General features: G+C 31.8%; 1 protein-coding gene across 6 annotated transcripts in view; it reads right to left on the bottom strand.

Moving 5' to 3' along the window:
- The window catches only part of LOC106880457 (rap guanine nucleotide exchange factor 1), a 199,609-nt gene that overhangs the window by 67,959 nt on the left and 117,242 nt on the right, over window positions 1-14,408 (bottom strand). For all 6 annotated transcript variants that reach the window (XM_052972647.1, XM_052972635.1, XM_052972641.1 and 3 more), the window contains 2 exons: window positions 5,984-6,156; window positions 2,480-2,627 (listed from right to left, as the gene is read on the bottom strand). In XM_052972647.1, coding sequence (XP_052828607.1) covers window positions 2,480-2,627; window positions 5,984-6,156 — 321 coding nt within the window. The remainder of the gene's footprint in view (window positions 1-2,479; window positions 2,628-5,983; window positions 6,157-14,408) is intronic.

Here is a 14,408-nt window from a genome sequence, read left to right as displayed (position 1 = left end):
GACACCATTTCGAGCGTGGCCGTTTTCGTGCGGGTGACACGTAAAAGCACCCACTACACTCTCTGAGTGGTTGGCGTTAGGAAGGGCATCCAGCTGTAGAAACTCTGCCAAATCAGACTGGAGCCTGGTGTTGCCATCCGGTTTCACCAGTCCTCAGTCAAATCGTCCAACCCATGCTAGCATGGAAAGCGGACGTTAAACGATGATGATGATGATGATGATGATGATGCAGATAAAATTTCACTTTTTTTAAAATTTACAATTTCCTCATTTTTTTCTTCACACTATTTAGTCTGGATAAAACCACAATACATTAGGGGAAAGTAATGTATTTTATAATTTTCCTTTTTGTTCTTATACTGCTTTTTAATTCATTAATATTTTAACCTATATTTTTATATTTAACAAAATGGTTGTAATTTAAGTGCTACAGTTATTTGTCCCTTATGTATTAAAAAACATACGATGGCAAACTCTATGAAAGATTTTGCTGAATCACTGGCAGACTTGAATGCAAGTACATATTTATAGATTTCTTCTTTTAATACTTGTGGGAAATTCATAAGATCCATTTAATATTTTATTTAAATTTCAAGTCAAAGTTGAAGTCATAGCTGTGCAAGTCCACCAGTTGATACTTATAATAAACTCTTTTAGACCATAACACAAGCAATGAAAAAAAACATTAGATAACATCTGATTTTAGTGAAAGGTCACAGAATAATTAACTTTAGCAGCCCCATTCAAGATATACAGTATAAGAAAAAAATCTAATGGTAGAATATAAGAAAACAGTTAAGAGAGAGAAGTGATTGTTTAAGGTAGTGGTTCTTAACCAGGGTCTATATGGCCCAGGGGGAGCTCCATATGAAATTTTGTTGTTAAAATTATGCACAATAAGCTGCTTATACTTCTACAATGCACAAACTATTTTAATTTTTCAATGCAGTTCCTAATACTTAATTATAAAAATACAGAAGGATTTTTTTATATACATCGAATATAGGTCCAGTGGAACAAAATTGATCCCTAGGCACAAAAAAGTGTTGAGAATCACTGGTAACAATTAGTATAAGAATGGCGGGGTTTTAGCTGCTTTTTGAGAAGAGGGAATACAAATCTAAAAAGTGTTCTTTTAAGCAATACTAGTAGAGCATAGATTTTTATCATAATTTATTTTTACATCCCCTTTCTATGCTGATATGGGTTATATGGGACATTACACACTGAGTTAATTCTTATTTGGAGTTATTGCTCTTCTAGATGAGTTGGCAAATCATATCTCACTTGAGCATTCCATTTTTGGCATGATTTCTATAGCTGGATGCCATTCATAACACCAACCACTATACAGTGTGCACTGGGTGCATATTATGGTGGCACCAGCATTAGAGAGATTATCATGCTCTTGACAAGACTAAAATGTCATCACTACTCTATGTAGTCTTTTTCCTTTCAAGGCAAACCTAACAGAGAATGTTAACAATAGGAGGAATGATGACTATGAGAATAAAAGGGAGAGTATGAGTGTGATGGGAAAAACAGAGTAATAAGATGTTAAAGGAAGGAGTAATGGAAGAGAGACAGTGATAGCTACATGTTTGTTGTTAGTAAAGAGATCGAATAGAAAGCAGCATGATGGGAGAGCAATAAAGATGTATCATGGCAAGAGAATGAGTAATGGATAGAAAAACTGCTGGTAAATAAGATAGGTATATCTCAACTAAGAGCTACATGGGGGAGAGAGAGAAGATGGTAGAAGGTGACAGTAGGATGTACTGAATATCAATGGATTTAATATCATCCCTTGTTTCAGAAGCATAGAGATGGAAGTGCAAAATGAAAATGGTAATGGGTGATATCAGAGGGATTCAATACAGACACATCAAACACTAGTGGCATGATACAATAAATAGGATAGAGGGTGACAGATAAGAGGGTAAAAAGGTAGATGGAGACTTAAATAGTGAAAGACTTAGATATATATTATACTTCTCAACTTCTATCACAATCATCATTATTTTAATTACCAATTGCTATACTTGTACAGGTGGGCTGATCATCTCCAGTACTGCATATTGCTAATCATCATAATTTTTTATCTACTTATTCATGATTCAGCTTCTTGAGGTTAGTCTTTCACCATTTCATTCTATGTCTTCCTAGGTCCTCTCTTCCACAGGTTCCATCCACTGCAAGTGCTCAGTGCATGTAGTGCTGAGCACTGCAAATGTATCCTCCATACACATCACATGCTTGTACCAGGGCAGGCTTCTCTCAAGCCCATTACATCTCTATAGGGACACCAATAATTTTATCATCACTATTGTACAAGTTAGGCTTCTCATGTCATTAAATGTTTGTACATATACTACATAAATGCTCTCAGATTAAGATATAACACTTAGAATTTAGAGTAAAATTCCCATGCAAACTAAACAAAATAAAGACAATATTCTTGAGAAATAACATCACTTACTTTCATTCCATCTGCCAGTGCCTTGATAACTTCATGAGCATTATCTTTGTTAAGTTGGTCATTACCATACAGCAGAATCTTGTCAGCCCAACGAATCAAGTGTGCTAAACATTGGCACACTTGATTGTGACGGGATAGCATCATACTACTGCAAGACAGGAAAGGAGCAATAACAGTTTAACAACATAATCATAACACTGTATATGTAAATGCCAATGATCAAATAGAATAATGAAAACATTTGTAAACAACAACTCAAGATACAAATATAATAGTTCCAGGGTGTAACAATTAACAAAGAACTTAGCAAAAAAATAACAAAATGAAATAGAAGCAGGTCTTTACTCAATGATAAACCTTTAAGTTTGCCAGTCCTGTCTTGACCTTGTTCTTGTCATTACTGCTATATTTCCCCCATAATTCTTTAGAGCTATATTCAATTACAAAATTTACTGCACTCGTAAAACATTTTTTTTTTTTATCAATTCCTGACTCCTTCCAAGAACCATATAGTTATCAGTAGACAATTTTATTTTGCTGTAAACCAGCTTAACTTTGGTATTCACTATAAATATTTTATATAAAATCTAATTCACAGATAACTGAAGTAAATATTAACTACAAACTAATGTAAAACTCTTCTAACTGTTCACTCTACAAATTTGGTGATTATAGTGAATTGCATCAAAGAATTAAAACAAAATTTAAGCAATGATTTCTATAGATACCACTGTAAAATTTTTTACCATTCAAAATATGTAAATAAAAGCAATCAAAATAACACAATATTTCTAATTTAATGTAACATATTTTCCTATACAGATACAAGAAATATCTGCAATACAATATCTTTCCATGAATCTTATCTGAAAGCTTTTAACCTCATCTGCAATCTACTTTTGACCTACCTACTTCTTACGTATTCAACAAATTCAGCAATTTTCCACATATACTTACATTAAATGTTTGTTCAATGTAGCATACTCTTATGTTGGTGGCTCATTTTACTTTCACTTTCTAAATTCATTTTGCACATCTAACAACTCTTATTTAATCTATTTATCCTTTGTGGCTGTAAAGCCTCTGTCACTGTTGTAAATAGTGCAGTACTTTAAAGCACCACACATCTGACATGTGCATTATAAAAGCTGCTCTTTTTACCAGAAAAAAAAATTCTTTCAACTGCATCATAAAGTGCAGTTCTTGAAGCTTCTGAAACAATCTTGTACACTAAACAAGCTAATGAGGAGAGGTGCACTACTTGGTTGTTCAATCTGCTAGAAATAGCAGCCAAATTTTCCTCAAGTCATACCCTGTCATCTTTGAAAAAAAAAAAGGAAATACTTTTGACAAGAAATTTGCTTAGCTATGACTGACAACTAGTCAAGCTATACACATCAATAATAAAAGAAAATAAGTATCAGAATATATCTACTACTTCCTGTTAGTAATCTAGGCATTTCATTATTTTTATTCCTTGCCTACTTAGTTTATGTAGTGCATGTGATACACTTACAATATTGATTCCAAGTCAGTCTACCGAAGATCCCACTGCATCATTTGCAAACTCCAGAAATACATTGCTTATACAATATTAAATTTCACTTATATTCTGCAGCTCCTGAAATAAGAGCCAAGTTGCCTGCATACCGAAGTTCCTATGGCATCTAGTCATGAATCTGTGTAACATCTTCAGATATGATGGGTTTGAAGGAGAGTCTGGCAACAGTCATGAAAATCAAAGACTTCCCTTAAGGCATATTTCAAAACCTGACCTTTCTTCATGCACTTCCTAAACAGTTGTCAAGTTGTCAGAACCCATAGCTTTTCTCCCCTATTCTCATATTTCAGTTCAGCAGACCTTAAATCTTTCAGTCAGTCACGAATGTTAAGTAGTTGCATTTTCTGGTACAAACATAAATTCGTTTTTAGATTCTTACCTAATCACTAGAGCTAATTCTTAGATTTTCTTGCTTTAACTCATTTACACTCCTGATTCAACAACCTCCTAATAATAACACTTTTACAATATTTTTTATTCATTATCAATGAAAATGAGCATGATCATTGTATTTAGACATACTTCACCCAAATAATAATAAAACAATATCTTCAAAATAATATTGTGCTATGTGTATGTAAATTTATATCATAAACTCTTAAAGCTTAGACCAGGTTTTCATATTTTATTCTAAGAGTTGCATTAGTTTACTTATCATAAGTGAAATAGAAATCAACTTAATAAAATAACTTGCAACAAAAGTTTTTCTATTGAGGTCAAGAACTGTCTCTTAACTTAAAAAAAAAAGAGAAATATTGGTTTCTTTCTCCTTTATAAGACCTGTTAAGTTTTAAAGGAAAATTGTTATTGTTTAGTTGTAGCTCAGCTCTGCTCAAAAGTTGTATAGGATAAAAGTAGTCAATCAAACAACACACCGTGATCCAGAGATCTATTCTTCAGTGTGTTGTAGTGAGGTGTGGTAGTGTATATTGGTGGTAAATATATATATAAACTCTTGATACCAACCTGTTTGAGACTGTCTTTAGTTCAATGAATTTTCTGTTTAAAGTGTTTTAAGTTAAAGCCTTTCATTAAAATTTCATGTTTCAAACACCAACTTAATAATGACAGTTATTTTACTAAATTCTTCATTATTTTCAAAATTAATTGAAACAATAACAATGTATTTCATTAGAAATATGGTGACAAAAGGGTCAATGGTGTTGTGTGATAAGTGGCATGATTGTGAATATCATTAAGGTTTATATATATATTGAATGGTTATGTAGGTCCAGAAGAATAGAATAGGATGCAGACGGGTGCATTTTATGGTGGCACCAGTACATTCTTGACAAAACTCAAGAGTCATCACTGGTGATTGTTCAACCAGTATTCCATCTGTGATCAGACCAACTTTTTCTTGCAGAGTGTAACCAAGATATAATTATTATCCAATATGTGCTTTCTTTTTTAAGGTAGTTGGGTGTGATTTAAAGGAGATTAGGTTGCTATTTTAGCAAGTCAAACAACAAATAGTGGCTCTCTTAATGACTTAGTTTGTGAAGAGCAGATTTAAGAGTCCATTTGCTTTTCACATTAAGGAAAAATCTAAGCTTCTTAAAATTACACTGTTTTAAACTCAAACTTATTCTTCTTAGATAAATTCTCTCACTTGCCAACTCTTAAAGCGAAAGTACTATAAACCTTTAAAATGAAATTGGCAGAAATAAAGAACCATTCCATGATACGCATTCCATTACTGGCATCTTTAATGTTTCTCCATTCCAAAGTTTTTGAATAAACTAGTTAATATAAGTAATTATATGAAAATATTTACATTTGAATACTGTCAGACAGCCAAATGAAATAGATAGGAATTTGCTTTACTCAGAACTACAGATGCAACAAAGAACGATCAGAACAATCAGATATTAGAATTATCTTTTTTAAAGTCAGAAACTTCATCCTCTGTATAAAAATAAAAGGAAAAATTTTTTTTTTACCTGTCTTGGTTTGAAAAGAAATTGCTGAGAAGTGTAAAGACACCAGTTACAGTTTCTAACACAGCAGATGCAGTTGCTGGGAGAATTTGTAAAGTTTCCTTGTCAACTACTTCCTTGATGTACTTTAAGGATTTATAGACATGGTCTACCTCAATTTTTAGCTTGTCCACATCCTGCAAGAAAATAAATGTTATAATAAATTTATAATGTTAAAATGATATACAAATTACAAATGAAAAGATCTTACAGTGAATTTATATCTCATTCATATGACTAAAAAAAAATTTTTTTTTAGAATTTATCATTTTTCATAATTTATATAATTTATTATTTATAACAAAAGAATGCAAAAGTTAGTGTGTGTGGGTGCATATCCTTGTGGACAACTTACCATTTAAAATCTTGCCTCAATATTGAATACTGAAAAGGCATACAAAAATCTACAGAAATATCGATATGTTTCCTCAACATAAATGAGTGAAAAATCTACAGAAATATTGATATGCTTCCTCAGCATAAATGAGTGAAAAACCAACCGACATTAAGTAGACTAAAATTCTGACGAGTAAAGTCAACTTTCTAACACTTACAATGAGCTATAAATGGACTTTGACAAGTCCACATTTGAAAATACTAAATAGAAATTTCAGCTACCAAAATAGTAAACAAACAGTTTCTACAAGGGTGCCCTATAAATCAACTTTTTCTGATAACACTATACCCAAACTTTATCTGATATTCCATCCTTGTATAAGATTGAGAAGTGCTTCTACACACACACACACACATGCAAAAGCACACATATACATACACACATATATGCATACAACATTTGTAAACAAATATTCCCTTATGCTTGCACACAAATGCTGAAACACATTCCAAAACATGCAAACATACACATATATACAAAGAAAACTTAAATTACATCTGAAACTTCTAATAGCTATATCATAATGAAATTGCTATGACAATTTTCAAGTTGGAAGGAAATATTTAATTTTTTAGGTATTTGAGGCACCTGATTCTGGTTACAGATATTTTGGGAAAGAGTCTAAACATTTAAGAACATTTAGAAGTGAAGAGAAAGGTAACATAACTAATTCAAATATTGTGGAAGTTTTCCATTTCAGCCCTTGTATATATAAGCCTAAGAAGTGAGTAAGGTACAAATGTTTTCTGAGCTCATTTTTTGACTAATTTTTCTAAGGTGCTGAATGTTCAACCTGTTGTTACACATATAACTGTATTCAGATCAGTTGATTGGCTGATTTTCTCAGTATGAGCATTCATAATGCTAATGAATTCAATATGTCTAACAAAGAGAACTATGGAAAGAATGTTTTTTTTTATATCGTTATGGATAAATAAATACCTAAAACAATACAAATTTTTTAAAAATATGTATTTAATAATTGCGATATTTGCAGATGAGACACTTCAACAAATTATGTATCTTCAGAGCTATGTGCTAAGGGATTATGTATGTTTGTGCAATTTGAGGAAGGAAGAACTTTAATTCATGAAATGAAATAATATGAATGTAAATGATATATATTTATTTTCCTGATGAAGGCTGGGTGCAGTTGATTAGAATTTCAAATATTGCAGAAAATTTCTATTCAGCCAATTTTTGCCCATCCACCTCCCCCATTTCACATACTGTGTGTGTGCATTGTCTTTAGTTTTTAGATGCCAAATTGTCACACACACACACACCCTTAGTTGGAATTAAACTCAGAGTTCTTATTTCTAACACTATGGACTTGACATAACAAAGTAGAAACATAGGAAATGATGTAAGGAATTCAAAGACTTAATAATTCAGTTGGAAATGGAGTGGTTTAGGAAACATTTTAAAAGCTTTTGTTGAAATAGAATTGTCACTATATACATATATATATATAAAAGACAATAAACTTATATAAAAGCATTTTAGATATTTTAAAAGCCAAAATAGCAAATATTTTTTTGTATTGTTTAACAAATATTGCCTTTGTATTACAAACCAGTTGCTTCATAAAGTAACTACACAACTGAACATTTATGTATTTTTATTAGTTACAGAATTAACATTTTTGACCAACATATTTATCTGTAGAAAAATGCTAAATATAATACTGACATTAAAAAAATAGACTTGTCTGATGACTTCAGGATACACAGTGTAAATTAATCAACTGACATGTTAGCAAACAAGGTGCATAATATAAGCAATTTTATTTCTATCAAAGATTGATCTACCATTAGAGCGACTTAAATGGTTATTTCTAAGTAAGTATAAAAAAAATTTTGATACTACAAATTATCAGCTGCATCATTGAGAATGGCAAAACTACAGTGGTTTGAATAAGAGAATAGATGGATGACACATGCTGGTGAGTCAGGCACCAAATGTTTGTTTATGTTTTCTAATCAGCAGCAACAACTGAAGAATGATTCAGAAAGAAAGATAAATGAGGCTAAATGAGTTTCATCCTGGAACCTAAGGTGGGTTGCAGGTTTGATTTGCTAGGAGCTTACCTTATCTCCAAGGTACTTGGCTAAATGTACACCTAAAATCTGCTAATTTATTTTCATATGTGACCAGTATATGAGGGAATCCTTATTCTGTATGCCCTTGAATTCAATTATACTCCCTGCTGTTGTTAAGTACAATGACAGTGGAATTATAAAGAAGGAGTTACAATTCATAAGTTTTGACTGCTATAATCTCTGGTAGCTTGTACATAATTTAGTGAATATTAAATATAACAACCAATGCTCAGGAAATTTAAATCTGCATCAATAATATGAGAATGAAATATCGTTTTGACAAAAAAATAAATAAATAAATAAAAAGAAGCCAGTTAGGAGTGGCTGTGTGGTAAGTAGCTTGCTTACCAACCACATGGTTCCAGGTTCATTCCCACTGCATGGCACCTTGGGTAAGTGTCTTCTACTATAGCCTCGGGCTGACCAAAGCCTTGTGAGTGGATTTGGTAGACGGAAACTGAAAGAAGCCCGTCGTATATATATATATATATATATATATATATATATGTATGTATGTGTGTGTATATGTTTATGTGTCTGTGTTTGTCCTCCCAACATCGCTTGACAACCGATGCTGGTGTGTTTACATCCCCGTAACTTAGCGGTTCGGCAAAATAGACCGATAGAATAAGTAATAGACTTACAAAGAATAAGTCCTGGGGTCGATTTGTTCGACTAAAGGTGGTGCGCCAGCATGGCCGCACTCAAATGGCTGAAACAAGTAAAAGAGTAAATAGTAAGAGGAGTTGTTTTGTCATGTGATCTTGTAATCACCTGTTTGATCATAACAGACTAATTAAATCATTCTTGCTTTTAACATATCCAAAAAATAATTCTGATATTTTTTTTCAATTCAGTATTGAAGTATCCTTATTTGATAAAACAAGAATTTAATCACAAGTTATGGTAATTTACTAATTGTTCAAATATGCTGTATGATTATCTCATCAGAAATAATGGTCATCTTATTGGATCTGAAGTCCAAAGAAATATTATTGTAATTACTAAAATAACTTTTCATTAACAATGTCTTATGCACAGCCACAGCTAACTGGCTTCAACTAGCAAATGAATTTAAAATAAAGATTATTTGCCAACATAACATGGCAGTCCTGGTTTAGGAAGAATGTTGCTGTAATTTAGCCCCAGGAGACATCATCTCCAGCTGGCTGTAGGACATGATCTGTGTCCTTATATTTTCAAACAATAGCATTTAGCACCCTCAAAACAATATCTGTGTATATCCTAGAAATCATGATACACAGATATTGTTTTGAGCTGAGTGGGGGTGATAGATTCCCTTGTTCAAAAATATAAGGACACAGATCATGTCCTACAGCCAGCTGGAGACAATGTCTCCTGGGGCTGAATTACTGCAACATTTGTCCTAAACCAGGACTGCCATGTTATGTTGGCAAACAACCTTTACTACAAAGTACTGTTGCTGAATATCTCTCATTGAGAGATTTACAAATAGTAATTTTCAAATTAAAATAAGTCACAATTTTAATAAATGGTTTATTTAAAATTATTGAAATTTGTTGTAATGGTTGAAACTTAATAGCTTACTCTTAATCAAAAAATAAAAGAATACATTCTGATTTGTAGTTTGCCATAACTGCTGATGGTTTTTATCAAATGGCAACACTGAATTAATTTTAAAAAGGATTATCTTTGTTACAGCTGGACATTATTAGACAACTAATAATTTCACCACAGTAATGGAGTCCCTGTATAGCTAGTTAAACTTAGGGGAAAAAAAGTCATATCAACATTTTCACAAGTTTTGACAAAATATAAAATTATGATAAAATAACAATCTGGCTTATTATTATTATTATTATTATTATTATTATTATTATTATTATTATTATTATTATTATTATTATTTTGTGAAGATAACTACCACAGTCCATCTGTTATCAACATCTCAAAAGTGGTTTAAGATGCCAAACCTAAAAACGAGCAGATATGTTGAGAGAGATATTTGCAGAGATCACGAGATGTTGAGTTAATGTCAACATCTGTGGTAAGAAGAAGGGTTTCTACTACTTAGAAATACTACAGAGCTCTTGACTTGAATTAAGGAAATGAGAAAGAAAAAAGAAAGTTGTCAAGCATAGAGAGTGCTTACAATAGCAGTTGTAACACAAGAAATGTGAAGACAAGACTAAATTCAGACTTACAACTCGGAGGACATGGTCAAACAACTGGGCAATCATGTCCAAGATGTAGAGAGGTGACAGAAATATACTTTGATGCTGTCTTCCAGTTAGCATTTGTCAGAAATCCTATATGTAAGATAGAACTAACCAGCCTTTCAGCTGGTGTATCCTCCAAGCAGATATAGAGGCAACAAATTAGCATCTTCACATATTAGCAGTGCAGCAAAGATAGAATTGCAAACAAAAAAACTGAAAGTAATGAGGTAGGAGAAACGCTTGTCTCTCCATTCTTATCACATATCTAATCCATTAATGCAGGTCATAAACTCACTTTAATACAGCTAGTGTAATAAACCCACTACATATATCATACAATTTACTTGTATGGAAAGAGTATGTAAATGAAGTGATATCACCTAAGAACTAAATCTTGTGATAAAAACATATACATACATATAAAATAAATCAAGCATCTTTCAGAGTATAAATATTACATTACCTTCAAAAGATAATTGAATTTTATATTTGATCCTGTTAGACTACATACTTATCTTTATCAGAAATAGGGCTTATATTAAGTACAAGTCAGTAAGTTGCATTAAGATAGAGTTCACTTAGTCTTTAATAGTCTTTTGACTTTTTTTTTTTTACAAGATTTCATGTATAAATTTAACACCCACTCCTTATACTGAAAAGATTCTTTATTATGTAAGTGTGAGGAGGTGTATTGTATTTGTAAGTGTGTGCGAGTGTTTTAGATCAGAAGTTAGTCTTATTATCAAAACCCCGCTTAATAAGACTACACTAACTATAAAAAGTCAATATGCAACTATCCAGTGGGTTCCAAAACAGAATATTGTACTTTCCTGAATTAAAGATCAATTATAAATTTTTGGGGGTTGATAAAATCAGTACCAGTTGAGCACTGGTAACTGACTAGTCTCCTCCTTCAAAATTCCATGCCTTGTGTTTATAGTAGAAATAATCATTATTAAAGGTAGTGGACTAGCAGAATTGTTAGCCTGCTAGAGAAAATGTTTAGCAGCATTTCACATGGTTTTATATTCTGAGTTCGAATTCCAACTGAGGTTAACTCTACCTTTCATCCTTGCAGGGTTGATGAAATAAGTCCCAGTTGAGTATAGGGGGTGATGTAATCAACTACACCCCTGCCACAAAAAGACAAAAAAAAATTCAGGCCTTGTGCTTATATAGTAAAGGGCTATTATTATTATCATCATCATCATTACTATTATTAATATTATTATAAAGGTGGTGAGCTGGTAGAATTGTTAGTGTGCTGGATGAAATGCTTAGCGATATTTTGCCTGCTGTTACTACGTTCTGAGTTCAAATTCCACCGAGGTTGACTTTGCCTTTCATCCTTTTGGGGGCCGAGAAATTAAGTGCCAGTGAAACACTGAGGTCGATGTAATTGACTAACCTCTCCCCACAAATTTCAGGCCTTGTGCCTACAGTAGAAAGGATTATTATTATTATTATTATTCTCTTTTAACAATGACAATCTGTAGACACTTTACGATTTGCATCGTTTTTTTGGGGTCCAAATTTATTGTTTATTTCATAATTCTAATGATTAATTTTATTTTGTTCCTCACATAAATTACTTTTTCCTTTAAAAAAAAAATGACAGAAACCATTGTTGCAAGAGAAAACAGGAAAATCATTTAAAAAAAAAAGTAGCAATAATTTCTATTTCAATGGGCAGGTTTAATATATATAAAAAAATTATAAATAAGCTACTTTAAGATACAATTGAGATAGAAAAGAAATAACTAGTGGCACAGTTTCAGTTTTGAAAATGCCAAATATACTGTAAGAAAATATTTGCAAATGATAACAATTTACAAGAACAAGTTTTCTGCAACCTTTCCATAATTAGTGAAAGAATGTAAGCTTTGAAATTAGTAAAATACTTATAAACATATTCCCTTTTCTAGAGTGACAAAAATCACTTAGATCAAAATTACAGTCGTTTTAAAATGTGAGACAAACATTTCTGCTATGCCAGTTCTAACTGGAATATGTATGTAAATGTTTACTTTGGCAGTATAAAATAAATATTAGGTTTACATAAAAGAAACTAAGAGAGTCAGTGACAGAAGAAATTAGTGTCAAACTCAAATGTAAACTTAACCAATGCATAGAAATAAAATATTGTGAACATTTTCAAATACAACATTAAGATCAATATCCAGTTGGTTACAAGTTTCAGTAACAAGTAAATTTTCTTTTTTCTATAAAATTTTTATCCCCAGATGTAATTTCATCTTTTATCTGGTTTTTAAGACTTGTTCAGTGTAACTGTACAGAGTAAGAAATGGCCTTAAATACTTCGGAGGTCTGGAGAGTCAATAAAATGAACTATTGAGAGTTTCTACAATTGTTTCTTCTAACAAAATCAACAACAACAATTTTATCTCTGAACATTGGTCAACAAAACATTTCCTTTTAGGTCAATGGTTTCGACATGTTTCATACAAGTCAAATGATAAGATTGCAAAATTTTGTTTTCATTAGTCTGGTTTGGAAGAAGGGGTTATGACCATAGCTTTGACAGGCCCTCTGAAACTCTTACAATTGATACTACTTAGGAATTTGGAAATAGACTAATCAAAGATCATTTGCAAGGTTTATTGATGACTACTGTAATAGAACAGGAAAAAAGGTAATAAAGGAAGGAAAAAACACAAGTGGTCATTGCAGTGAATAATGCAAGATCTTCAGAATCTAGTTTGGAACAACAAACAAGACTAAATAACCAGTTTACATATTTCTTAGTCATTGGCTATGAAGCAGATTAAGATTTGCCTTAAAACAAATGAAAAACACTCCTGATTAAAACACTGTCTATATCTTTTTAATTTTATCTGATTAATGTCATCTCAAATAAAGGAGAATTTAAAATAAACTTGAAGCCACAAGATATATTGGGTTACAGCAGGATATGCAAAACTTAGGAACTGATAATCAGAAGTAACTCTTTTGCAATAATAATATGATCAAGGACAATAATTTATTAACAAATAATTAGTGAACAAAGTATTGTTGGTTACAGATTTCCAATAAGTCAATCACTGGTTTACTGCATTACTGATAGTGAGTGTGACAAAGTGCGTCTAATCCAATGCACTTAGTGTCTTACTTTGTAAAACACTACTCTTTTCCCTGTCTCTCACACTGATGATTGATATAAATTGGTGAAAGATACACATAAATACACAAACACAACCCTAACCCTAAGGGTTAGGGTTAGGGTACACACACACACACACACATATATTTTTAAGTTATTGGTCAATCCTAAGCAATAGTAGAAGTTTCTTGTCCAAAGTAAACTCCCAACAAACACAACCTTGCTTGCATCAAAGATTTAAAAAAAGTTAATGTAAATATTTATCACCACAGTTTAGATTTTCCATGCTTTGGTACAGACTGTAAAATAAAAATAATCCTTACATGAAAAATATTAAATTTTCAAAAACCAGTTATAGCAGTTCTTCATTCACTAGAAAGTACATGCTTCAATTGCAAAAACACCTAATGTAGGGAAATATTCAACCTGTATCCTGCTAAATATCACAATTTTTGTGTTGTTTGAAGGCAACAAAATCTATTGTCACTCCCACCCGTTCAAAGTGACCATATGTACTTTTCTGGTTACTTAATAAGAACATGAAACCAGAAAATTTCTACTACCTGTG

The sequence above is a fragment of the Octopus bimaculoides genome, chromosome 1 (genome assembly GCF_001194135.2).
Source record: "Octopus bimaculoides isolate UCB-OBI-ISO-001 chromosome 1, ASM119413v2, whole genome shotgun sequence".
Classification (NCBI taxonomy): Eukaryota; Metazoa; Mollusca; class Cephalopoda; order Octopoda; family Octopodidae; genus Octopus; species Octopus bimaculoides.
The sequence above is the reverse complement of the archived record's forward strand: the minus strand, read 5'-3'. Positions and strand labels throughout refer to the sequence as shown.